At 36.8% G+C, this 25,448-nt stretch overlaps 1 protein-coding gene across 4 annotated transcripts in view; it reads right to left on the bottom strand.

Moving 5' to 3' along the window:
- DPP10 (dipeptidyl peptidase like 10) overlaps positions 1-25,448 on the bottom strand; it is a 1,559,001-nt gene that overhangs the window by 44,191 nt on the left and 1,489,362 nt on the right. For all 4 annotated transcript variants that reach the window (XM_051849637.2, XM_051849636.2, XM_051849638.2 and 1 more), the window contains exons 13-17: positions 21,498-21,605; positions 7,400-7,491; positions 6,942-6,989; positions 1,776-1,897; positions 422-469 (exon numbers count right to left, since the gene is read on the bottom strand). In XM_051849637.2, coding sequence (XP_051705597.1) covers positions 422-469; positions 1,776-1,897; positions 6,942-6,989; positions 7,400-7,491; positions 21,498-21,605 — 418 coding nt within the window. The remainder of the gene's footprint in view (positions 1-421; positions 470-1,775; positions 1,898-6,941; positions 6,990-7,399; positions 7,492-21,497; positions 21,606-25,448) is intronic.

Genomic DNA, 25,448 nt, shown 5'->3' with positions numbered 1-25,448 from the left:
CAGCGCCGCGGCTCACTAGGCTAATCCTCCGCCTTGCGGCGCCGGCACACCGGGTTCTAGTCCCAGTCGGGGCACCGGATTCTGTCCCGGTTGCCCCTCTTCCAGGCCAGCTCTCTGCTGTGGCCAGGGAGTGCAGTGGAGGATGGCCCAAGTGCTTGGGCCCTGCACCCCACAGGAGACCAGGAGAAACACCTGGCTCCTGCCATCGGATCAGCGTGGTGCACTGGCCACAGTGCGCTGGCCGCGGTGGCCATTGGAGGGTGAACCAATGGCAAAGGAAGACCTTTCTCTCTGTCTCTCTCTCTCACTGTCCACTCTGCCTGTCAAAAACAAAACAAAACAAAACAAAACAAAACAAAACAAAAAAAAAAACATTCAAGACAAAGTCAACCATAAGTAGCCTGTGTTCTCATGTACTTACTTGCTGGGTTGTCCGTACTATGCAGGCTGACCACTGGGACCCTTGGACCTAGATTCAAAAAAATATGTGTAATCATTTTTAAAGAAAATATATTTATTTTATTTGAAAGATAGAGTGATAAAGAAAGGGAAAGACCAAGTAATAGAGAAAGATTTTCCATCTGCCAGTTCACTTATCAAATGCCTACAATTCCAGTGCTAGTCTAGGCCAAAGCCAGGAGCCATGAAATACATCTAGGTCACCCATATAGTAGCAGGAACCCAAGAGCTTTTTCCATTATCTGTTGCATCTCAAGCACATTAGCAGGAATCTAGAATGGAAGCTCAAGTGTAGCCAGGACTTAAACCAGGCACTGCAATAGGCGATGTAGGCTCACAGTCGGTGGCTCAATTCACTGTGTTGTCACTTCTGCCTCTGTATAAACATTTTTAAGACCTTTCACACGTCATCTGGTAATCCAAGATCAAAATATAACAGTCGGCCAAGAAAGAAAGCAAACATGCATATTTGAAATATCTTATCCACATGATAAATAAAATTTGAAGGGTTATTTTATATTAATTTAAAAAGTATACTACCAGAATCATCAGTTATTTAAAATATACTAGTTAATTTATCATAACAATCACCCAGAAATTTCATTTCTCTAAGGAACCCTACCTACAATTGTAATGGTTCTTTTCCTGCTGCCATTAAACAAGTACTTTTTTTTTTCAATCACTTTATTTCAGATATCAAGGGAAAAAGGAAACCAAAAAAGAGCAAATGTTGGTGTATTTCTCACTGTGTCTTTATAAAGGAAGCCAACTGAAGTAATAGCACTCAACTCATCAAATTATAGGAGGGCCCATGAATTTTTTATCTGCAGGAAATACAGTGTCATGTTAAAGAGAAAATGATTTGTATGCCTACATCCTAGACTGCACAGTCATGCAAGTCTACAGCATACTGGTACAAGATAGAAGAAGTCATAGGGGTGAATGTAATTGTTCTGAATCGAAGAAGGTAGAAGAAGAATTCAATTCCCATTCTTCCGAAATCCCTTAACAATTAAGCTATTGTTTCAGTAAATCTATTGCTTTTCCTAAAGACCAGGTAAATTAGTTTATTATTATGACATGGTTCTGATGATATAAATGTTTATTGATTTTTAAGTGCCCATGTTCAAATACCCCTTACTGACTGTGTATGCGTAATGACTAATCCCCAGTTTCTATTTCTAAATGAAAAACATGAACAAATGTAGGCATCTCAGTAAATCTATTTTATATAATATTTTAAGTTTACTGATGACAGTAATAAGTACTGACCAATATAATGTATAAAGAAAATCTGAAATCATACAGAAGCTTACCTTCACAGAGTAATAAGAAATGTTGATTCATGGGGCTAAAACTGGCATCAAAATATGTGCACTGGTCTTTCATAAAATTACATGAAATGCATTGGCGATTCAATAGGCCTTCAGTAGAAGCACTAGGGAAGAAAATAAAAGTGAGAAATTCTACTTCTGTGTGGCAGCCCTATCTAAATACATTACAGCATAAGCAGGAGATTTGTATCAATGCTTGCAGAGGGGTTTCTTGTAAATCATGCCTCACCACAGACAAGCAAAGTCAACTTCCACTATTAATATTAAGATATACACACTTTTCTCCTCTGCAATAAAACTATACCTGTGTATACCTTTTGTATATGATGTGTATGCATGATTGGATAGATATAAAAAAAACTCATTTCCATGAGTCTCAATATTAATGTATTATTATCTGCATTTTCTTTATAGGTATTTTGGTATAAAGTCTTAAAGGGAATTGCCCAAAGATGCCAGAATAAAGAAACGACCAATAAATATTAGTCCAAAGGATGAATAAATATTTCCTCACATACACAAAATTCAAGCTCATGGTAGTTTAAATTCAGTAACGCTGAGTGAAATAAGCCACAACAGAAAGACAAATAACGCATATTTGTATATGTGGGAGCTAAATTTTTTTTTTTTTTTGGACAGGCAGAGTGGACAATGAGAGAGAGAGACAGAGAGAAAGGTCTTCCTTTGCCGTTGGTTCACCCTCCAATGGCCACCGCGGCCGGCGCACTGTGGCCAGTGCACCGCGCTATCTGATGGCAAGAGCCAGGTACTTATCCTGGTCTCCCGTGGGGTGCAGGGCCCAAGCACTTGGGCCATCCTCCACTGCACTCCCAAGCCACAGCAGAGAGCTGGCCTGGAAGAGGAGCAACCGGGACAGAATCCGGCACCCCGACGGGAACTAGAACCTGGTGTGCCGGCGCCACAAGACGGAGGATTAGCCCAGTGAGCCGCGGCGCCGGCCTGGGAGCTAAAATTTAAAAAAAAATTTCAATATGAACTGAACACAGAATGTTGACTACTTGAGCCTGGGAGGATTGGGAGAGATAAAAAAGAGAAAAAAGAGTTTGGATTTACAAAAAATAGGGGAAGCCTGTGTGGCTCATTTATCTGGCAAATATACTAATATGAGATATTGATGGGGACGTAGAGTGAGCAGTATGTCAAGACTCATTATATTACTATCTCACAAATTTGTGATTTTTTTTTTTTTGACAGGTAGGTTTTTAGACAGTGAGAGAGAGAGACAGAGAGAAAGGTCTTCCTTCCATTGGTTCACCCCCTAAATGGCCTCTATGGCCGGCACTGTGCCAAGCCAAAGCCAGGAGCCCGGTGCTTCCTCCTGGTCTCCCATGCAGGTGCAGGAGCCCAAGCACTTGGGCCATCTTTCACTGCCTTCCCGGGCCACAACAGAGAGCTGGACTGGAAGAAGAACAACCCCATATGGGATGCCGGCACCGCAGGTGGAGGATTAACCAAGTGAGCCATGGTGCCAGCCCCAAATTTGTGTTTTGAAAATTTTAAATTAATAATAAAAATGAAAGAATATCTGAAATTAAAAAAAAAAAACAGAAGTAGATATCAGTGCCAGCATTTCCCTCTTCAAATACTGGCACTGAAACTCTTCATGAAAAAGAATTATTTTGTATAATAGTACATATAATGCTAAATAGTTTGATACATTGAGGAGGTAAAGAGAAAAATGATCATCATCTTTGTTTTATGGTAATAATGCTTAACGATGAATGGATGAAGATATTCATCCATGGTTAAACTTCCTATGTTTATATCATAAATTTCATAGGTTCATATCATAAATTTCACATGTTTGAGATACTGATAACATAAATATATTTAATTGCAAAATTACCCAGGCCAATGGATGAAAACAATGTGGATTATACATTAAACACACACAAAAAAAACTATTGAACAAAATATTCTCTATTCAGTTTGGAATAAAATGATTTATGCTCTATATTAACAAATGAATAACAGTCTTGTTAATTTTGATGTGCTATATGTTGCAGGTGTAGGGACGGAAACTTGGGGCTTAACACAGGTACTAGAAATACACTATGGGCCAGCACTGTGATGCAGCAGGTTAAAGCCCTGGCCTGAAGTGCTGGCACCCCATATGGGCTCCGGTTCTGGTCCTGGATGCTCCACTTCCAATCCAGCTCTCTGCTGTGGCCTGAAAAAGTAGTAGAATATGTCCCAAGTCCTTGGGCCCTGTACCAGCATGGGAGACCCTGAAAAAGCTCCTGGCTCCTGGCTTCGGATTGGCAGAACTCTGGCCATTTTGGCCATCTGGGGAGTGAACCAGCAGATGGAAGACCTCTCTCTCTGTCTCTACCTCTTTCTGTAACTCTGTCTTTCAAATAAATAAATCATAAAAAAACCCTAAGCAATTAAGATTTAGCATTAATTATTTTTTACAAGGTGAATTTCATCTCTGAACTACTGTGAGTTGATCAGGATTCAAATTTTCCTTTACTGGCCAAGGCAAATAATACATATGAGGGTACTTCCAAAGCTCTTAGAAAATGAAATAGAATGGGAAATTTATTTTGGTGCAAAATTTTTAAAAGTCATGCACATGAGCAATCTTAGAAATCAATCCAGTTGTACCCAATTATTCACTGACTTACTAGTGTTTAAAACTGTTCTCTTCACTCTTCCACAAAGCACTCAATTGCATGTTCCCTACAGATTTATGTGTTATTTCCCCATTTCTTAGATTATAAAAATAAAAAATAAAAAATGTGAAATAAAAAATGCAAATTTTGAGGCCAGAAATATGTGACCCTGGATATGGTAACAATTCTGATTCTACAGGGTTATCTAAAGCCATATATTAAATCAGCCAATGATCATTTTTATAGCTTGCACAAGACATTGATTGAGTTTCCCAGGCCAAATACTAACATTATCTTACAGTCAGGCCAACTGGCATTTGATGAGGTATTTAAGGGAAAATTTATTGGTACTACATTTTCTTTATAATGCTGTCGGCTACACTAGTACAGGTCATAGATATATTGACTGTTCTGCCTCAGTCACTAGAGAGATAAGACAAGCTCACAAATCTAGGAAGTCATTGGGATTCAAGTCACATTTTAGACTAATAAGTGGAAGAGAGATTGAGGCAGTTCCATTTGCTGAACTTGACTAAGTCTAATCTTTTGACATGGTCATTCCTCTAAGAGTTTTATTCAATGAGAGTAATGAAACACTGATCAAGATTTTCTACATGTGTAAAATATTGCTCATGGCTTTTAGTATCAATCATAAAATAGATTTCAGGAAAGATAAGCTACAGATCACCAGAAAGAAAAAGTGGTCAGTTCTTTGTTCCATACCCCTAAACCAAAATTCAGATCAGATTTCTAAATAAAAAGCTTTTATTCCTTTAGACGTCATTAGGACTGCGTAAATGAATCCCAGGAAATTCAACAGAAAAAAAAATCTAAGCAAAAAAAATAATAATTGGGATAGATAGTAAATAGAGGGGCTTTCTTTAAATAAAAGCAAACAGTGTAGGCTTGTGTTTGCTGTGTCTTAAAAGTTGCCACTTGGGACACCTTCATCTCATTTTGGAGTCCAGCCCAGCTTCTGATCCCTACTTTCCTGCTAATGCACATTCCGGGAGATACCACATGATGGCTCAAAATAGTTGGGTCCCTGCCAGCCATGGGGTAGACCTAGATTGAGCTCCTGTCTCTTAACTTCAACCTGACCCAGTCTAAGCAGCTGCAAGCATCAGGACAGTGAATCAGAGGGTGGGAGCTGTCTGTCTGTCTCTGTCTTTTATGTTTCCAGTATTAAAAAAAAAAAAAGTGGAGAAAAAAGGAAACCACCAAAATAAGAGTGTGGGCCGGTGCTGTGGCTCACTAGGCTAATCCTCCACCTTGCGGCGCCGGCACACCAGGTTCTAGTCCTGGTTGGGGCACTGGATTCTGTCCCGGTTGCTCCTCTTCCAGGCCAGCTCTCTGCTGTGGCCAGGGAGTGCAGTGGAGGATGGCCCAAGTGCTTGGGCCCTGCACCCCATGGGAGACCAGGAGGAAGCACCTGGCTCCTGGCTTCGGATCAGCGTGGTGCACTGGCTGCAGCGCGCCGGCCGCGGTGGCCACTGGAGGGTGAACCAATGGCAAAAGGAAGACCTTTCTCTCTGTCTCTCTCTCTCTCACTGTCCACTCTGCCTGAAAAAAAAAAAAAAAAAGAGTGTGTGAAAGAATTAGGAGAAATAAGGGTATGTAAAACTTTTTTTTTTTTTTTTTTACTTGCAAAGGGAAGTTTGGCCTACATTGTAGAATCAGTGGCAACACATCTTCAAACATGTTGAATTTCCAATGAGAATATGCCATGGCAGTTTTGACAATTTGAAACAAAATCTGTGACATGAAAATTAGAAAGTGTATATAAAGTCTAGAATTAATAGGTTGCTTGCCAGCCAGAAATAAAAGTTATTCTTGTGAGATCCTGATAAAGCTTTCTACATGAAATTTTTTTCATACTAAATAGGTATAATTTTAAGGCTCTTGCATGACTATAGCTTTACATTTGGGAAAATGGGCAGATATACATATTCACTCACACATGCTTTATTTTAGTAAGCAGTGAGCTCTCCTGACATAAATAAGGATATATCCTCCATTAACAATCTCATTGGGTTTTACAAACCATGGTAAAGAAATGGAAAGTTTCCTCTGATCCACTCTACTAAGCTTCCTCGACACTATTATGCTGTTCAGGAATAACTAATGCACATGATACATTCAAGCACTGAAAATTCAAAATGAGACATAACAGAAGAAAGGCACTGGGGAAAACATGTAAATGCCTTTGATGTGGGAGTTGAGAGAAAAAGCCATTTTCAAAAGATATTTTGAAACTCTATACTCGGGTGTAGAAAAAAAAAATCAGGAATAAAACAACAGGAGGAGGGTGATCTCCATCCAGGAAACAGAACTCCAGCCTCACAGTGGGCCACAGTCAAAAGACAGAAAAGAGTGTAAGGTTTTGTCATACACAGTTGGCAGTCTCTTGGCTTGGCTGAAATTGGCACTACAGATCTTCACATCCCCCCCTTGAGCTATAGATGACCACGGGGAACTTGATCTGTAGCAGCAGATCCTGCCCCCTGCTTACCTGTACAACTGCCTCCCTCTAGGAGAAGATTCTGTGCTCAAGAAGTAACTGTCCGGGGGAGGGGAAAAACAACAACAACAACAACAAAAACAAAAGCATTAGATAGCGATGTATTTTGTCACCCTGAGTTTCCACTTGAATTTTCAAAACTGTCAAGAAACAGGAAAGAGATGCTTCGTGATTATCCACTGAGTATGGTTTTTTTTCTTTTATCAGAGCATCACCTTTCTCACAACCTTTCCCAATTTCTGAGTGTTGAGTACGCATGTACACTGTGTATGTGTCTCTGAAACTTGTCTCTGTGTGAAGTAAAGACAATGTCTTCAAAGGAAAGGTTATTTATGTAACTGGCTTGCTGTAACTAGGGCTATGGGAAGCAAAAACATAATCTTGTGGAAAAGATCATATTTGACAGCCCTGTCTGGCTTCCAGCTTGACTAGAGAAACAAAACACTCACATTTTCTGCGTATTTTCATCATATGCCAAGATCTTTATCACTTCCCAGTTTCCTGATGTCAGATGCCGCACAGTAATTTGTTCACTTTTGCTCTGCAAAGAAATAGAAAATATTGATTTTCTTTTTATTTAAACAGCATCTTCCTGATAAACACAAAACTACCAACTGGGTTACTTGTAGTACTTTAATTCTCAGCTGACATTCCATTTTCTATTTAAATATAAAGGATGCACACACACATTCTTATAAACAGAGACCTAGGCAGGATGGTGCCTTTATTCTGTGCCACTGGAAACAATCAATTAACTGATTCCCAACGCTGCATTGATTTAATCATGTGCACATTTGCTGGTCTGGGTAACATGCAGGGATATATCTTCAGGGTATGTCCTTCCATAAGGGGAGTATCATTTTGCACATAGACCAGCATGCATAAGATGCGTAAGAGTGCCTGTTTTCCAACAGATATGTTACAGAACGTGTTGTTCAATGTTTAAATTTTTGCCAACCTGGTACATGACAAATACTGTTGTTGCGTTGATGGACACTACAGTGTGCCAATCAGCACTTCCTACTGGAAGGAAGAACCTACTCTGCTTGTGGCTAAAAGTGTTCCTGGAAAAGGATAATCAGCTGCCGGTCTTTGGGGATTGTTTGGTGCCTTGCACTGAATGTTTGTGTTCTTCCTTGCACTCCTAAAAATTCGTACTTTGAAACCCTGATCCTGAATTTGGCGGTTTTGGAGCAGACACCTTTTGAAAGCAATTAAGTCTTGAAGGTAGAGCCCGCATAATAGGATTAGTCCTCTTCTAAGAAGAGATGAGACCTTGTCTCTCCCTCTCCCTCTCCCCTTCTCTCTCCTTCTCTCTCTCCCTCTCCTTCTCTCTCTTTCTCTCTCTCTCTCTCCCTTTCCTCTATCTCCCTCTGTCCTTCTCTCCCTATCCCTCTCTCTCTCTCTCTCATGTGAGGATACTGCAAGAGGCCCATCATCTGAAAACGAGAATTGTCACCAGGAAACAAATTGCATTTTGATCTTGCATTTCCCTCCTCAGAATTGTGAGAAGTAGATGCCTGCTGCTCTATGGTATTTGTATGTATGGTATTTGTCAAACCAGCTGACTGAAATACCTAGAAGGAGAAAGCTGTCTTCATCCAAGATCACCCCTCTTTTTAAGGGCAGCCCCCAACTAAAGACATTCTGATCAATACAGAAGAACAGCTCTCCTGACCATCTGAAGGAACTTCCTGGGCCAGAACTCTCGGAGGGGGAAATGACTTCAATCACATAGCACCACAGTGCAAATTCTTCTCGCACACTCTTGCTTCTTTCCCCTCCTTTCCAACATTTTTTTGCAAAAACTGACCTGCAGGTAAATCATTACTTCACAGTTTGTTTGCTTTCTGTAGAACCTAACTTGTGATAGGTTTGCTGGTATAACTTCATTTTGCTTTTGTATTAGAAGAAAAATTTAATATATATTATAGAAACATAAAATATTTTATAAGTTGTAATATATTTTATAAGCATATATATAAATGAGTTTTATGTATTCATATCCATTTATATGAAATTTAGGTGGTTTTAAATCCCACTTTATAACTTTATATTGACACTGTTTATGGCATTATTTTTCACAAAAAAGTTTTTTTATCTTTATTTAATATAATTTATCAATATAATTTTATGTTTCTTCTGAGATTGGACGCAAACTTAAAGACTACTTATAAAAGACTATAAATACTTGAGTAATATTCTCATAGTAAGTATATGATTTTATTTTTTAGTGAGAACTCTGATCATTTTAGAGTTTGGAGCAAATATTATTTTTCCCTAAAGGATATTCAGTTTTCTCAAACTGTTTTATAAAAAGTTTATTTTTCACAGTCATATAAGATGCTAACTTTTTTATATGTTAAATTTTCATATGTACTTGAGTATATTTAATTTTTCAGGAATTTTTCATGCACTAGATTTCTAGAGTCATAGCAAATTCATGATAATGTTACAACACATTCTCATCAATTCTCATGTTAATGTGATATCAATACAAAGAGAACACGTTCAATCTAGTTAATAGGTATAATACTGAAGAGTTAAAATTGTATATGTGCGGGTGTAAAAAGTTAAACTTAAGCTTACAGGTTTGGGCCTTCCTGGTGCAGCTGTGAAAATAAGACAGAGTAAAGTAGCACCTTGACAGTAGGGACTCCATTTTGGAGCCCTTGAGACTGCATTCTGGGAAAGCTACCCCCCACCCCCCACCGTGAGACTCTGGTCTAAAACTATGTTCTCAAATAGTCGGACAATAGCAGTGCACTACATCACCCTTGGCAACGCACAAAAACCCCCTAGCATGATTGCTCAAGCTTAAAAGTAGAAAGGTTGCACCTGGGTTACCTCGGCTAATAATGAAGATGTGATTTGTCTATGTCTTAAGATCATAATTGCTGATTGTAAGATTTTAGCAACCGCTGAGCAACCGTGTATTCTCTCCCTCCTCCCGATTTTGCGGTTTTTGCCTTTATAAACCCTATGCTGTAGTTCCTCACGGCTCCTCTGTCCTTGTCAGAGGGCCCCAACATGTTGGATCAATAAATTTAACCCTTTGCTGGTTGCATGAGAGAAAAAATCTCTTGGAGTCGTTCCTCGGGCGGTGGGCTTTTTTTAGACCCTAACAATACTAAGAAAATAGCAATACTTTTTCTTCCTCCCTCTTTCTCCACCCCCTTTCTTAATTTTTTAGATAAACATTTTAACTTTACATTATGGTCGAAGGATTAATGCTTCTAAATAAAGAATCCCACAAGTAAAAATGAAAGACCATACTTCACCAGGAAAACAGTAAAGGGCTACTGGTAATAGTCAAATGAAAAGATGTCTATTTTTGTATCTATTCTGTATTTTCTATGCTGTTACATTAGTCTCCAAATACCACACATTTTATAGATTTTTAACATCTTTATTAGATATCATTTCTACTAAGATCTGTTATTTCTCATTCGTTGTCTCAGAATCTCTCTCAGTATTAGTATTATTTGATTTTTCAAAGTGAACCTAACATTAAAGTATCCAGTTCAAGAAAATTGAAAATTTGGAACTTTCCAGTAAGATAATATAAAGATTATAGTGAATAGTATTTTAACCAGGATCAAGAAGTATTGTTGCGTCACAGGTATTTAAGCCAACCCTTGTGATGCCAGCATCCCCTATCAGAGTGCTGGTTTGAGTCCACTTCTGATCCAGCTCCCTGTTAATGTGCCTGGGAAAGCATTAGATGATGGTCCAGATACTTGCATCACTGCCACTCATCTACATCAGTTGGAGTTCCAGGCTCCTGGTTTGACCTGGTTCAGACATGGCTGTTGAAGCCATTTGGGGAGAGAACCAGTGGATGAAAGACCCCCCCACACTGCCACCTTTCAGATAAATAAACCAATAATCAGGAACAAGGATACCTTCTCATTTGTTCAATCCCACTTGAATGTCTTCCAGAAATGTTTTAAAGGCATAAAGTTTCATACATTTTTATATATATTCAACTTCATGGTTACTATCAAATATTTTATACATTATAATCATAACAAGGACATCATGCATTATAGCCTCTAGTTGATGTTGTTTGCATATAATATAGCTGTCGATTTCTGATTGCTAAATATCTACCTGCTTGTCTCACTGTATACTTTTCCAGCTTCTTATAATTGGCTGTTCTCCTTGCTGAATTTAAATTGACTAATACCTCTGTCACAATATTATAAGATAGCAGAAATAGCAGGCATCTTTCTTTGTCCTTGACCTTAATAGATATGATGTTGATATTCGTTAAGATACTGGCTTTTGGACTGAGGCATGCATGTTTTATCATGTTAAAAGTTATCTACCACATCTTATATTTTTAACTCATTAAGACCATGAATTGGTATTCATTTTTGAAAAGGGCTTTATGGAAAAGAAAATTTGTGCTGTAGAACAATTTATATTGTATTTGGAGTGCCTTGTTTTATCTGTATTTTTCCAATTAATAAACATATAATCCTGCAGAACACTCTGATTTATTAAAATGTCTCATGTTTTCTACTGGCCATTTAATCTGTAAAATTTTGTTTTTTCACTGCTTTTCCTTTCAGGATTTAATGATTTTATTGGCACTTTGCTCCCAAAGAACTAGCATAATTTTTTATTTATTAGTTGTATATATTTTTCTTTTTATATATAAACTTAATCTTGCATCAAACTTATTCCTATTTTTCTTCTTTATATTGTCTGTTTTTGATTTGAGAATTCCACTCATTAAATTTTGTCCTTTCATTTTTATTTTTATCATTTTTAGAGCTATGAGTTTTTTTCTGATCAAATCCTAAGATAAAGTATTATTGTTTTTTCTATTACATGTATTACTATTACTATTTTATTGAATTTCCAGTTTTGTGGGCTGGCCCTGTGTCATAGTAGGCTAAGCCTCCACCTGCGATGCTGGCATCCCATATGGGTGTCAATTTTTATCCTGGTTGCTCATCTTTCAATCCAGCACTCTGCTTAGGGCCTCAGAAAGCAGGAGAATATGGCCCAAGTGCTTGGCCCCCTACACCCACATGAGAAACTCAGAAGTTACTGGCTTCTGGCTTTGAATTGACCCAGCTCTGGCCAGTGCTGCCATTTTGTGAGTGAATCAGTGGATAGAAGACATTTCTCTCTCTCCTTCTCTGTAACTCTGTCAAGTACATAAATAAAATATTTTTTAAAAATTCCAGTTTTGCTTTAAATTCACCAAAGAATTATTTAGGAATAAGAATTTGTTTTTCAAAAATTCTGGGACAGGAATTGTTGTGCCTCAGGTTAAGTTGATGCTTGGGACTCTTGTATCCCACATTTGAGTACCTACCAGTTTAAGTCCTGGCTGATCTGCTTCTGATACAGCTTCCTGCTAGTGCATGCTGGGAGGCAGTGGATGATGATTTAATAACTGTGATCTTGCCATCCACATAGGATACTCTGATGGAGCTGCTGGCATTTGGGGAGTGAACTGTGAACTAATGGTTGCAAAATTCTGTTTTTTTTTTTTTTTTTTCTTTGCACACATTTTTCCTTGCACTACATAGTCTATTACTTTTTTTTTTTTTAATATTTTTTTGAAAGTCAGAATCACAGAGAGAGAGGAAGAGATGCAAACAGAGACAGAGAAGTATCTTCTGTCACCAAGTGGCTACAATGGCTAGGGCTGAGCGAAACCAAAACCAGGAATTTCATCCAAGTCTCCCATATGCATGCAGGGGCACAAATACTTGAGTCATTTTCTTCTGCTTTTCCCAGGCCATGGATGGGAAGTGGAGCAGTGGAGACATGAACTGCCACCCATACAGGATGCTGATGCCACAGGCAACAGCTTTGCTCACTACATATCAATGTCAGCTCCTATTGCTTATTCTTAAAGACAGTGCTTTGGACCCCCAGATGTGTATGATCAACAATATGTATATAACTTCTTTATGCTAACTACTCTGTTTAATGTTTGTTGCCTTTGTTTATTTGGTGAGAAAAATATAAATGCAAACACAAAACTCAATTTATGACATTTGAGAGCGGCACAACTCAAAGGCAAAGATGGAGTTCTAAACTTAGATATTATGTTGCCAACTTTCTGTAAGATAATCATCAATGACATAGATTTCCTTATTCATTTATAGGCTGAGCTTTGAATGAGCCAAGGACAGCACACTAAAATTTCAATGCTTTAATGCATCTTAGATGACAAATATAAAATGGAAAAAAAATCTCAAAACACTAAAAATGTAACTATATTTTCCCAATATTTAGAAATATTTGGAGATACTTTTAGTCCACAGATTTCTAGGCAGATTGTTTTCTATTTTTCAAGGTATGTGTGGATTTTTCCCAATTTTGTATGTTTTTTTTTAACTTTTATTTCATAAATATAAATTTCCGAAGTACAACTTTTGGTTATAGTGGCTTTTTCCCCCACAACCACCCTCCCACCCACAACCATCCCATCTCCCACTCCCTCTCTCATCCTATTCTTCATCAAGATTCATTTTCAATTATCTATATACAGAAGATCAATTTAGTATATACTAAGTAAAGATTTCAACAGTTTGCACGTGTGGATTTTTTTTTTTTTTTATTTTGGACAGACAGAGTGGACAGTGAGAGAGAGAGAGAGAGAGAAAGGTCTTCCTTTTCCGTTGGTTCACCTGCCAATGGCCGCTGTGGCCAGCACACAGCGCTGATCTGAAGCCAGGAGCCAGGTGCTTATCCTGGTCTCCCATGGGGTGCAGGGCCCAAGGACTTGGGCCATCCTCCACTGCACTCCCGGACCACAGCAGAGAGCTGGACTGGAAGAGGAGCAACCGGGACAGAATCCGGTGCCCAGACCGGGACTAGAACCCGGTGTGCCAGCGCCGCAGGCGGAAGATTAGCCTATTGAGCTGCGGCGCCGGCCACATGTGGATGTTTTAAAGACAGAATAGCTACTTGAAAATGATCATGGACAACAATCCAACGCTTTGAAAATTGCACAGTGTGCATAAAAATAAAATTCTATACTATTCAATTCACAGATCCATTACTTCAAAATAGTATGCCTCTAAGTGTTGGAGCAAAAGAACTTGTCGGGAGCTGTAAGAACACCATCATATCCTTTTGATTTTATTTCAAATACTTGTAATCACCTTGTTTGCTTTATACCTAAAAGGACAAAGATAATCTAGGGAAAAGTTGAACCCATGTTTCATATATAATAGCATAAAATCAGTTTCCTATAATACATATTAGAATATTTTATATCATAACAGTAGGTACATTTATTTTGAACTGGACTTAAGGTAAATAATGCAAAACCAGACCATAGTAGATTACTATACTGTAAGTGAAAAAAATGAAATATCAAGGGGCTTCCTGTTTGTCCAGTAGGATATATGTAATACAGATAGGTTTACAAACACCTTGGGAGAAATACAATCACAGTAAAGGTAATTTAACACAGCGAAAAAAATAACAATTTTTGCTTCACAGTAACATTTCATTCTTTGCATCTACAATCTCTACTATTAACTTTGTAGAATAGAATCACCAAATATGAATATAAAATCTATTACATTTTTGATAAGGCAACATAGCTAGATACATTAGACTGAATTCACACTTCAACTTTTAGAATGAAAAGCAATAAAACTAGTGCTCTCATTTTTTAAAGAGGGCTAAGTATAGAATAAAGGCTTTTTATTTGAGACAATAGACATCAGATACCTCTCTTTCAGTGGGTAGAGATTTTATCCTACATAGAGAAATTAAATATTAATTTCATGTTTCTATTTGTAATTGGTTGCAGTAAGCATTTAAGTGGGCATATGCTTTTTACCTGATTACACATGGATTTTTCAAATTTATCATTGAATTCTGCTCAACTTTCACTGCTTCCAAATAAGGAAAATGTTTTAGTGATTAAAGTAGCATGCTTTCATTGACTGTTCATCACATGAGATGGGCCAATTGTTTTCAGACAATGTCCTAATCAGATACAGCAGTGAAACGTAATGAAAAAAAAATGTTATTGGGTTGATTAGGTGATAGAATTGTGGATTGGGGACATGCTATTATCTACAGTATTTGTAATGAATAGTGGCACTTAAAATTGTTCCAAGTGAAATCATCAGCTCTCATGGGCAAAACCCCATGTTGCTGAATAGAGAAAGTACATGGATTCACCAACATATAATTTTCCATTTAACACAATTTTAAAAGATGACAGGGCAATTGCTTACACCCATGAATCTGAGCCACTTAACATAACGGACCCTCCATTTACCTCCTATTTGAGAGAAAAAGGTGTCATGTCTTTGAAATGATAATAATAATAAATAACTTTCTCTTTAACTACAGATGCCGCAGGTGCAGAGATGGGAATCAGAACTTCAAGATCTACATACATAACAAAGGGAAGGAAAGAATATCTATATGATCAAAAAAGATGGTCTGAGGTAAAAGAATTTTTGCATCTATGTGTGATTTAGGAAGTGCATAAAGTACAATTAACATACATAAACCATACACTATTCAGAAAAATAAGTATTTTAGCTATATAAATTTTCAGAAGAGGCATACATTTAAAAATACTGCTTTTAATAGGACATTTGAATATGGAGAAAATGTTCACATATTCTGTTTTCACATATTCATACTGAAAGTATCTGGAAATACATATCTAAGGGCTTAGAAATATTTTGCTTTTGATTCAAGGATTCCAGTTCTGCTAATTATTACTAAACAAATAATTCATACTAAATAAGCTGTATCTACAGTATAACATCTGACTATAACAAATTGTCACTAAATTAAGCATTGAAACTAATGGTTATAGAAGTACCTTTAAGTATTTAGTGAACTAAATATTCATCTTGTAAAGAATTGTTTTTCAAGATTATTTAGCTTTGTGGAGAAAAGGTACTTTTAAGCAAAAGTTTAAAATTTAATTTAAACTCTAAGTATGTAATTCAGTGTTTTACATAAAATTACAATTATGTTTAAAGGAATGAGATTGGAAGAAAACACTTAAGTTATTTTTATTTTTGTTTTTATTTTTTGAAATTACTTTAACAAGAAAGAACTTCAGTAAATGAGAAAAAAAGAACATTAAAGTGTTTGTAATGAGAACCATCATTCTCTGTAATGAAAATAGCCTGAAACAACAATTCTGTAACTCAGGTTCTAATGATTTTTACCTACTCACTGATTGTGTGAGACAGTAAAATGTTTACAAAAATTTACACATTTCATTTATCAAGGTACTTAAACAAATACACATTTGCTGAGTAAATCAGGAAGTTCTCTCACACGACTAAGCATGAAGTACCGCGAAGGTGGTATTCCTGACTGACTATGGGCTTCCCAGCCTCACAGGTCCATCATTTTAATGTCTGATTGTAACATACCAAGGAAAAGAGGAGGGGTGCAAGGATTCTTATGTTGGCAGGCATTGCTTCTTTGATTGTGAATTAGTATGCTATTTTTGAAGAGCCAATTTAGCACTCTGCATTAAAACCTTAAAATGTAAACATATGCTTATGCTTTGCCTAGTTATCTTTTAACATCTGGAAATGTGTTTTTGGGAAAAGTCCCAAATAGAATAGTAACGTTTATGTATTAGTGTTTATCTCTGCATCCCCTGTTATATCAAAAACCAGAGTATAGCTGGCTGGTAGTATGTTAATCCTTGCCTGCGGTGGCAGCATCCCATAAGGGTGCCAGTTCTAGTCTCAGCTGCTCCTCTTCCAATCCAGCTCTCTGCTATGGCCTGGGAAAACAATGGAAGATGGCCCAAGTTCTTGGGTCCCTGCATCCACGTGAGAGACCTGGAAGAAGCTCCTGGCTCTTGGCTTCAGATAGGCACGGGTCTAGCTGTTGTGGCCATTTGGGGAATGAACAGCAGACAGAAGACCTTTCTCTCTGTCTCTCCCTGTCACTGCCTGTAACTCTACCTCTCAAATAAATAAATAAAAATCATTAAAAAAAAACAGAAATAATTTTAACAATGAATAAAATTGGAACATTTAAATATGGCATCAAAAACCTATTGATAGTATGCTGAGCAGATATTAAAGTCACATAAGAAAAATATGAAATGTAAATATTATGAGTAAAGTTGAATGACATGAGAAAATGCCTATAGGTTATTTACATGTTGTCACTACACATTATGACTGTAATCTATAAGGGAATGTACACTTTTTAGTGTAAAAAGGAATTGGAAATATATGCAACAATGGATTAAAGGTATGAGAATATGGGGTGCTGAGTTTGTGAATAATTTTATATAATCTTTATTCAGTTTATTTCTTTTAGAAGAATATATATATGGGAGTACCTTAAACATTTGTAATTAGAAGATCTGCACATTCATCTTAGGTATCTGGGATTGATGTCTAGCTCTAGCTCCTGACTCCAGCTTCCTGCTAATGCCGCCCCTGGGAGGCAACAGTAATTAGGTCCCTGCCACCCAATTGGAAAAACTGGATTAAGTTCTAATCTCACCGCTTTAGCCTGGCCCAATCTCAAAGCTTTAGCCTGGCTACTGAGGTCATGTAAGTAGTAGACTAGTGTATGGGACCCCTCCCCTCCCCTCCCCTCCCCTCCCCTCCCCTCCCCTCCCTTCCCCTCCCCTCTCCTCTCTCTCTGGCTATCTGTCTCTATGCCTTTAAAATAAAATAAGTATTTTTGGCGCAAAAATTTGAAATCCATACTTTTTTTACATAATATGTAATTTCCACAAACTTCTTTTATCTCCCACCTTATATTCATAAGGCAGTTATAAGCAATTCATAAAATAGCTCTTTGTCAGCTATTACTAAGTTGAATCAAAGGAATTCAAGCTATTTCCTAAAGTAATATGTGTATGTGATTTTGTTTTTTATGTCTCAACTTAGATGTAAGTTTTATCTATCCAAGCACTGCTCTGATTCATTAACAAAGTCGATTAATGTCAGTTCATTGCCAAAATATCCATAAGAAATCACACAATCATGTTCATTTCTCAGTGAGGCAAACCAGAAATTCCCTAGAGCAACCAGAGTAGAGAAAAATGTTTTCTACTTCAATGAAAGCTTTATTATAGTCTCCATATAGAAGAGGAACAAAGTGGACACATCTGCTCTCTGAAGTTTCCCTTCTAAACATTTCAGGGGTAAAAATGAATAAGGGGGCAGGTGAGGTTGGTTTGATTGAGATAAAGGAGCTACTCTTCTTCCCAAGGCTTAGAAATACATCACTGTTAGTTGCATAAATATCTCATTCCTACCTGCCAACATCACAACCTCATCCAATACCACAAATGCATTAAAATTACATGTGCATGTACGTACTTGACAGGCAGACAGACAGACAGACTGGGAGAATGCTCCCATCAGCTGGTTCATTCCTCAATTGGCCTTTGGGGTGAGACTGAGGCTAAGAGCCAGGAACTCAATTCAGGTCTCCCACATGGGTGGCAGGAACTCTGTCACTTCAGCCATCACCTCTGCCTCCTGGGGTCAGTATTAGAAGGAAGCTGGAGTCAGGATGGACACGAGGTACTGAACCCAGGTACTCCAATATGGGACATGAGCGTCTTAACCAGTGCCTTAACTGCCTAGTCAATCCCACAGCCCCACACTTTTAAAAAGACACCATTTTTTTCTAATATGTTGAGTAGTGTTTTTTTTTCCTCTTTTGAATTCTATATATAAAGAAAGAAGTGTTGTACAACTTTTGTTATTTTTGGATTTTATAAGTATTCACAATATGAACATAATCTTAGGTTTAAAAATTTAATAACATGACATGGTCACAAGTTTGAAAACTGTGATTTTGGGGGAGCTAAAGTATTTTCTTAGCATTTATGATAAAGTTTGTTCTTAATTAGCAAAAGGTGGGCCTATGTTGTGGCATAGCATATGGGTGCTGGTTCCAGTCCTGGCTACTCCACTTCGGATCCAGCTCTCTGCTATGGATCAGAAGCAGTAGGGGATGGCCCAAGTGCCTGGGCCACTGCACCCACACAGGAGACCTGGAAGAAGTTCCTTGCTCTTGGCTTCAGGTTGGTCCACCCCCTCTCATTGGGGACATTTGGGGAAGAAACCAGAGGGTAGAAAATCTCTCTTTCACTCTTTCTCTGCCTCTCTCTCTCTTTTGAAATAAATAAAATAAATCTTTAAAAAATTAGCAAAATAATCACATGAAACAATTAACTAGTGAAGTGTCTCAATTTACATAAAATGAAAATATCCCTTTAAAATCCTACCTACCTGATACAATCATTTGAATAACTTGATACAGAAATCCAAAATTTTATTCATATATAATTGCCTAAGTTTATTTAGAGCTTTAGAGCATAAATTGGATCATACATTAGTGTGTAAACTGTTTTTCTACATTAATGATATGCTAGGAAACTTGATCTACATTTCCACTGTGGAAAATATATATATATTCCAAATTATTTATTTCAGCTTTGATTAAAATTAAAGTTAAAATTGTGACAATTATTTTAACAGCATATATCTTGGTTGAGATTTAAATTTTAAACTATTGATGCAAGATTTCAATAATTCAAAGTGTTAAGCACCCAATACAATATGTGGAAACCACTGAGGTAATCGTTTGAGAATATGTACAAGACTTTCAGGTTCCAAGAATGTGAAAACTAATGATTGGTTAAGGCTCTTCTGTTGCATTAAAATTCACTCTATTTTATGGTTATGAAATGATTTTTGGCTAGTTTGAAAAACTCTCATAAATATTCTAATTCTGATACAATTATTTATCATTATATAACCTTTTCTTGTGAGATTAGTTTTTTTTATTATTTTATGCTTTATTGTTTATGAAACTTTACTGTTGGGAATTAAATTCAAATCATATTTAAAAAAATGATTGTTGGGGTTGCTATTAGGCAAAGCAATTAACAAAGGCCTACATATCACATCAGAGTATCTGTGTTTGAGTTCTGGGTCCTTCTCCCTATTCCAGATTTCTGATAATGCAACCCTTGAGAGAAATCATGTGAGTCCTTGTAAGCAACATGGAGATCCAAATGGATTTCTGATATTGTGGCTTGTGTCTAATCCATCTAATCCAGCCCTAGGGATTGCCGGCATTTAGGAAGTAAATCATCCAATAGAAGAGCAGTTTATCTGTCTCTCTCTGCCTTTAAATTAATGAAAATAAATCTTTGTATATCCATTGATCTTTTTATAGTTAAATAAAATCACATGGACCATTAACATTCTTTTGATATTACAAGAAAGAAATATTTCCCTTCCTTTTATCACAAAGTCCTTAAAAGTATAATGCAGACTCTTTGCCTTTGTTATTACATAAACACTCTATTTTATCCTGCTTTAAAAAAAAAAAAAAAAAAAAAAAAAAAAAACCTGGATGGTAGTCAGCGTCGTGGCTCACTTGGTTAATCCTCTGCTTGCAACGCCGGCATCCCATATGGGTGCTGGGTTCTAGTCCCAGTTGCTCCTCTTCTAGTCCAGCTCTCTGCTGTGGCCCAGGAGGGCAGTGGAGAATGGCCCAAGTGCTTGTGCCCCTGCACCCGCATAGGAGACCAGGAGGAAGCACCTGGCTCCTGGCTTCATATCGGCATAGCTCTGACCATGGAGGCCATTTAGGGGGTGAACCAACAGAAGGAAGGCCTTTCTCTCTGTCTTTCTCACTGTCTAACTCTATTTGTCAAATAAGTAAAAAAAAATAAAAATAAAAAAAAATAAAAACCTGGATTGATGTTTGTTCTGTGAGTGTTCCATGATTTAGTCAACCATAAAATTTTTGATGGATATTTAAGTTGCTTTGAGTATTCATAACTATTACAACACCTTGAGATACTACTTGTACAAAATAAGTAACATGCATTTGTTGGTAAAACCTCTTATCTAGGGTGTCCCCAGGTCCTTGAAAGTTGGGTGTTTTTCATTTACTAAATGTATTTTGAGGTGCTCAGTTCATCTCTCACATGTGTGGCTCACTAAACCTTATAACTGTTGAGACATTTTTGTAGAAAGGTATAGCTTAGTGATTGGCACTGTAACCAAATGAGTTAAGGCACCATCTGCAGAGCTGGTATCCCTTTTGGGTGATGATTTGAGACCTGGCTGTTCCACTTCCAATCTAGCTCTCTGCTAATGTGCCTGGAAAAGAATGGAAGATGTCCCAAGAGCTTGGGCTCCTTCACCCACATGGGACACCCAAAAGAAGCTCCTGGCTTCCACCTGGTCCAGCCCTGGCCATTGTAGCCATTTGGGGAGTGAACCAGTGGATGGAACACAACACTCATTCTCTCTCTCTCTCTCTCTCTTTTTCACCCTCTGCAATTCTGACTTTCAAATAAATGAAATCTTAAAAGAGAGAGATAGAGAGAAAGGTACAAAGGTACAGTTAAGGCGATGGACAAGGGTGCTCTTTCTACATTGTCTGTGATCTCGATAGATGTAACAGAGATTCACAGATGTTAAATATAGGCTCAGAATGCAATGGGAAATAACCCTTTAGGAACATGATAAAAATGAAATCAAACCACAGGAAAAAAAAATAAATAACAGCACTTACCTGCACAAGGAACATGGCTATGTGGTGAAATTCTCCACGGCCCCCTTGTTTAACAGGAACAGTCATAAAGAATTTGCTACCATCTCTGGAAAACACAGGCTCCTCATTCTAAAATATAGAAAGACATATAACAATCTCAACATGCTGTCAACTACTGCTAAGTGATATGTGAGTTGTACCAAGTACAATTTGAAATTAGTTTTAAAGTGGTCATATTACTCATAAAATCGATGTATCATAGTATTTTTTAAATTAATGTAATGCTACACTGCAAGTATGTATGTGTTTACACAGTGGGAAGGATGCAGAAGTTTCATGCATAGTGTATAACAATGTTTTACAATTAGAGTAAAGATCCCTTTAAATTGGCTCAAAAAACAACTTTCATGTCTTTACACAAGACTGTGTTGAGTTGAGGAAAAGCTGATGCCTGTGCCAGTTATCAAAATTATTTTTAATTAAATTGCATAATATATATTGAATATATTTTGTCAGTAATTCTAATTACTTGAAGATTTATTACTGAGGAAGTATATATAAGTTTGTTGAAATTTAAAAAGTTAAAGCCCATGAAATTGAAAGATATCTATAGAAAATTATATCATTCAGATTTCCCATCTTTACTACGCAACTTTACCTACACACCAGCACAAATGCCTGCAAGTGTGAATCCTCATTTGGTGATTTTTACTGAAATTCTAGTGGCACATTAAGTCAATAGGAATATTTATGAAAATTGAATGATGAAAGCCATACATGCAGATTTCTTTCTCTTGTTTCAGGGGAAATATTGAGAAAAATTGATTTAAATTGACAAAACACTGAGTACCAACCTGATTGATTAATGAATATGACTGCATGACTATATGATATAAAGAAAGGCTTTGATATGGTTTTTACTGTAAATCTTTCAAACACCTTTCCAGTATTTTAGAAGTCCTGGCCCTCTGCATGCTCATTTCTTGTTTCTCTCTCTCCCCTGCTTCCTCACTGGGCTTCTGCTTCCTACATGCTGTGGATCCAGAGCCTTTGCTACTTATATTTCCTTTATTTGGCAATTCCTTCTCTCTGATTCACTTTTCTGCTCTAATGTCACTTTACCAATGAATATTTCCTGATTACCTAACAAAGTTTAATAACAAAGCTAGATTATGCAACTCCATCTGATATCCTTTTTTTTTTTTTTTTTTTTTTTTTTTTTTTTTTTTTACTTCATTCTATTCTATCTATTATACTTAACTCCCTCAGGGTATGTTTTGTATATTTAGGTGTTTGTACGTGTGTTCCCTTTCAATTAGTATAGAGTTAGTAATTCAGTTCATTACATCTCCTGCTGGCTGGGGTATCTCTCTTGCTTTGTTGGACAAGTGGGGTTTCTTCCACCTGAAACAATCTACCTGTCATCCTTTTTGTACTAAGTCTAAGTAGATTTTACTCATTTCCATAAAGCATAAGACATTCCAAAATTTCCCTGGTTAGGGGATCTCTCCTAATTAAGGAATTTCTCCTCATTATTCCAAAATGTATCCTGTATTCAACTCTATCATGACATTGAATGCATTTATTATATTGATCTATTAATTTGCTGGTTTTTTACTAGGCATCTAATAATTAAAATAAATTTTCAATATCATCACTTTAGCTCTATTACTCTAGACACAATTGATGCCCAGTTCATAACTGCTGAATAGATGAGTCCATATATATATCAGCAAAAATATTTGACAAACATATCACTCTACCAAATTTCCTCCAACATATAGTATCTGCCCTTACTTGCTGTTCTACTATGCAGAAAAGATTTCCCATTGAGTTTGAATTTTATTTTAATTTTTAAGAATATAATTAAGAGGTCAGTGCTGTGATACAGTGGGTTAAGCCGCAATATGCACTGCTGGCATTCCATATGGGCACTGATTCATGTCTCTGTTGCTCCACTTCCAATCCAGCTCCCTATTAACGGTCTGGGAAAAGCAGTGGAAGGTGGCCCAAGTACTTGGGTTCCTACAACCCAAGTGAAAGGCCCAGAGGAAAGTTTGGCTCCTGGCTTTGGCTTGGCCCAGTCACAGCTGTTGCAACAATCTGGGCAGTAAACCAACAGATAGAAGATTGATACCTCCCTTCCTCTTTCCACCTATGAGTCTGACTTTCAAATAAATAAATTTTAAAAGAAATGTTTCCAGCTTTTCTCCATTTAATATGCTTCTGGTTGTTGTTTTGTCATATACTTTCATTATTGTGCTTAAGCATTTTACTTGTATAACAAATTTCCTTCTATAGCCAATTAAGGTATTTATCATGAAAAGATATTGAATTATATCAAATGATTTTTCTGCATCAATTGAGATGATCATATGATTTTTACTCCTCAGTTTGTTAATGTAATGTATCACATTTATTAATTTGTATATGTTGAACCATCCCTGCATTCCTCAGATGAATCCCATTTGGTCTAGATGGGTGATCTTTTTGATTTGTCATTGTATTCAGTTAGCTAATATATTGTTAAGGACTTTTGCATCTCTGCTCATCAGCAATATTAGCCTATAGTACTCTTTACTTTGTAGTATCTTTTTCTGATTTTGGAATTAAGGTGATATGGAACAAGCAAAGGATGTAATCTAACCATTAACTATTCAATATAGTACTGGGAGTTTTCGTCAGAGTCATTAGATAAGAAAACAAATCAAAGGGATACAAATGGAAAGGAGGAAGTCAAATTACCCCTATTTGAATATGACATGATGAATTCATAAGAGCTTCACAGATTTGCAGAAAATAAATCTTCATGAAAAACCAATAGCATTTCTATGCACAAACAATGTCATAGCTGAGAAATAAGTTATAAAATCAGTCCCATTCACAATGATTACAAAAATATTTAAATACTTTGGGGTAAATTTAATTAAAATGTGCAAGATCTCTATAATGAATATTAAAAAACATTAAAGATAAAAAAGAAGAAGAAACAAAAAATGGAAAAATCTTCCATGTTCATAAATTGGAAGAACTAACACCACTAAAGTGTTTGTGCTAACCAAAATAATTTACAGAGTTAATCTGATCCCCAAAATCCCTGAAAATTATATGGAAACACAAGAGATCCTAAATAGAAAAAGCAACATTTAACAACAAAAACAAAGCCAGAGGCATCACAATACCAGGATTTAAGACATATTACAAGGTATTAATAATTAAAACAACTTGGTACTGGCACAAAAATAAACATGTAGATCAATGGAAGAGATTCAAAACCCTCCCAAATTAATCCGTGCATCTACAACCAACTAATGTTTGACAAATGAGCTAAAATCACTACCTGGAGAAAGTAAAGTCTCTTCAACAAACGCTGTTGGGAAACTGGACCTCTGAATACGGAAGTAAGAAACAAAACCCCTAACCCTATAACCTTACATCTTACTAAAAAGTCAATTCACAGCGGATCTAGGATCTAAACCTATGACCTGAAATTACTAGAGGAAAACACAGGGAAAATGTTACAAGACATTGGCATTGACAAACACTTCTTGGATAAGACCCCAGAAACACCGGCGATTAAAGCCAAAATACCCAAATGGGATTACATCAAGCTAAAGGTACTTCCGTACAGCAAAGGAAACACTCAATGAAGTAAAGAGATTTCAGACAGAATAGGAGAAACCATTTGCAAACTATGTTTCTGGTAAAGGATTAATATTCAGAATACATAAGGAGCTCAAGGAACTCAACAAAATAAAACAAATTTGTTAAGAAATAGGCAAAGTACATAAACAGGTATTTTTCAAAGAATGAAATACAAATGGCCAATAGACACATGGAAAATTGCTCAGGATCACTAGCTATCAAGGAAATGCAAATAAAAAGCACAATAAAATTTTACCTTACCCTAATTAGAATGGCTATCATCCAGAAATCAAAAAGCAACATATGTTGGTGAGGATGTGAAGTAAA

Source organism: Oryctolagus cuniculus, chromosome 3 (genome assembly GCF_964237555.1).
Source record: "Oryctolagus cuniculus chromosome 3, mOryCun1.1, whole genome shotgun sequence".
NCBI classification, from domain to species: Eukaryota; Metazoa; Chordata; class Mammalia; order Lagomorpha; family Leporidae; genus Oryctolagus; species Oryctolagus cuniculus.
This window is presented reverse-complemented; position numbering and strand designations above follow the sequence as displayed.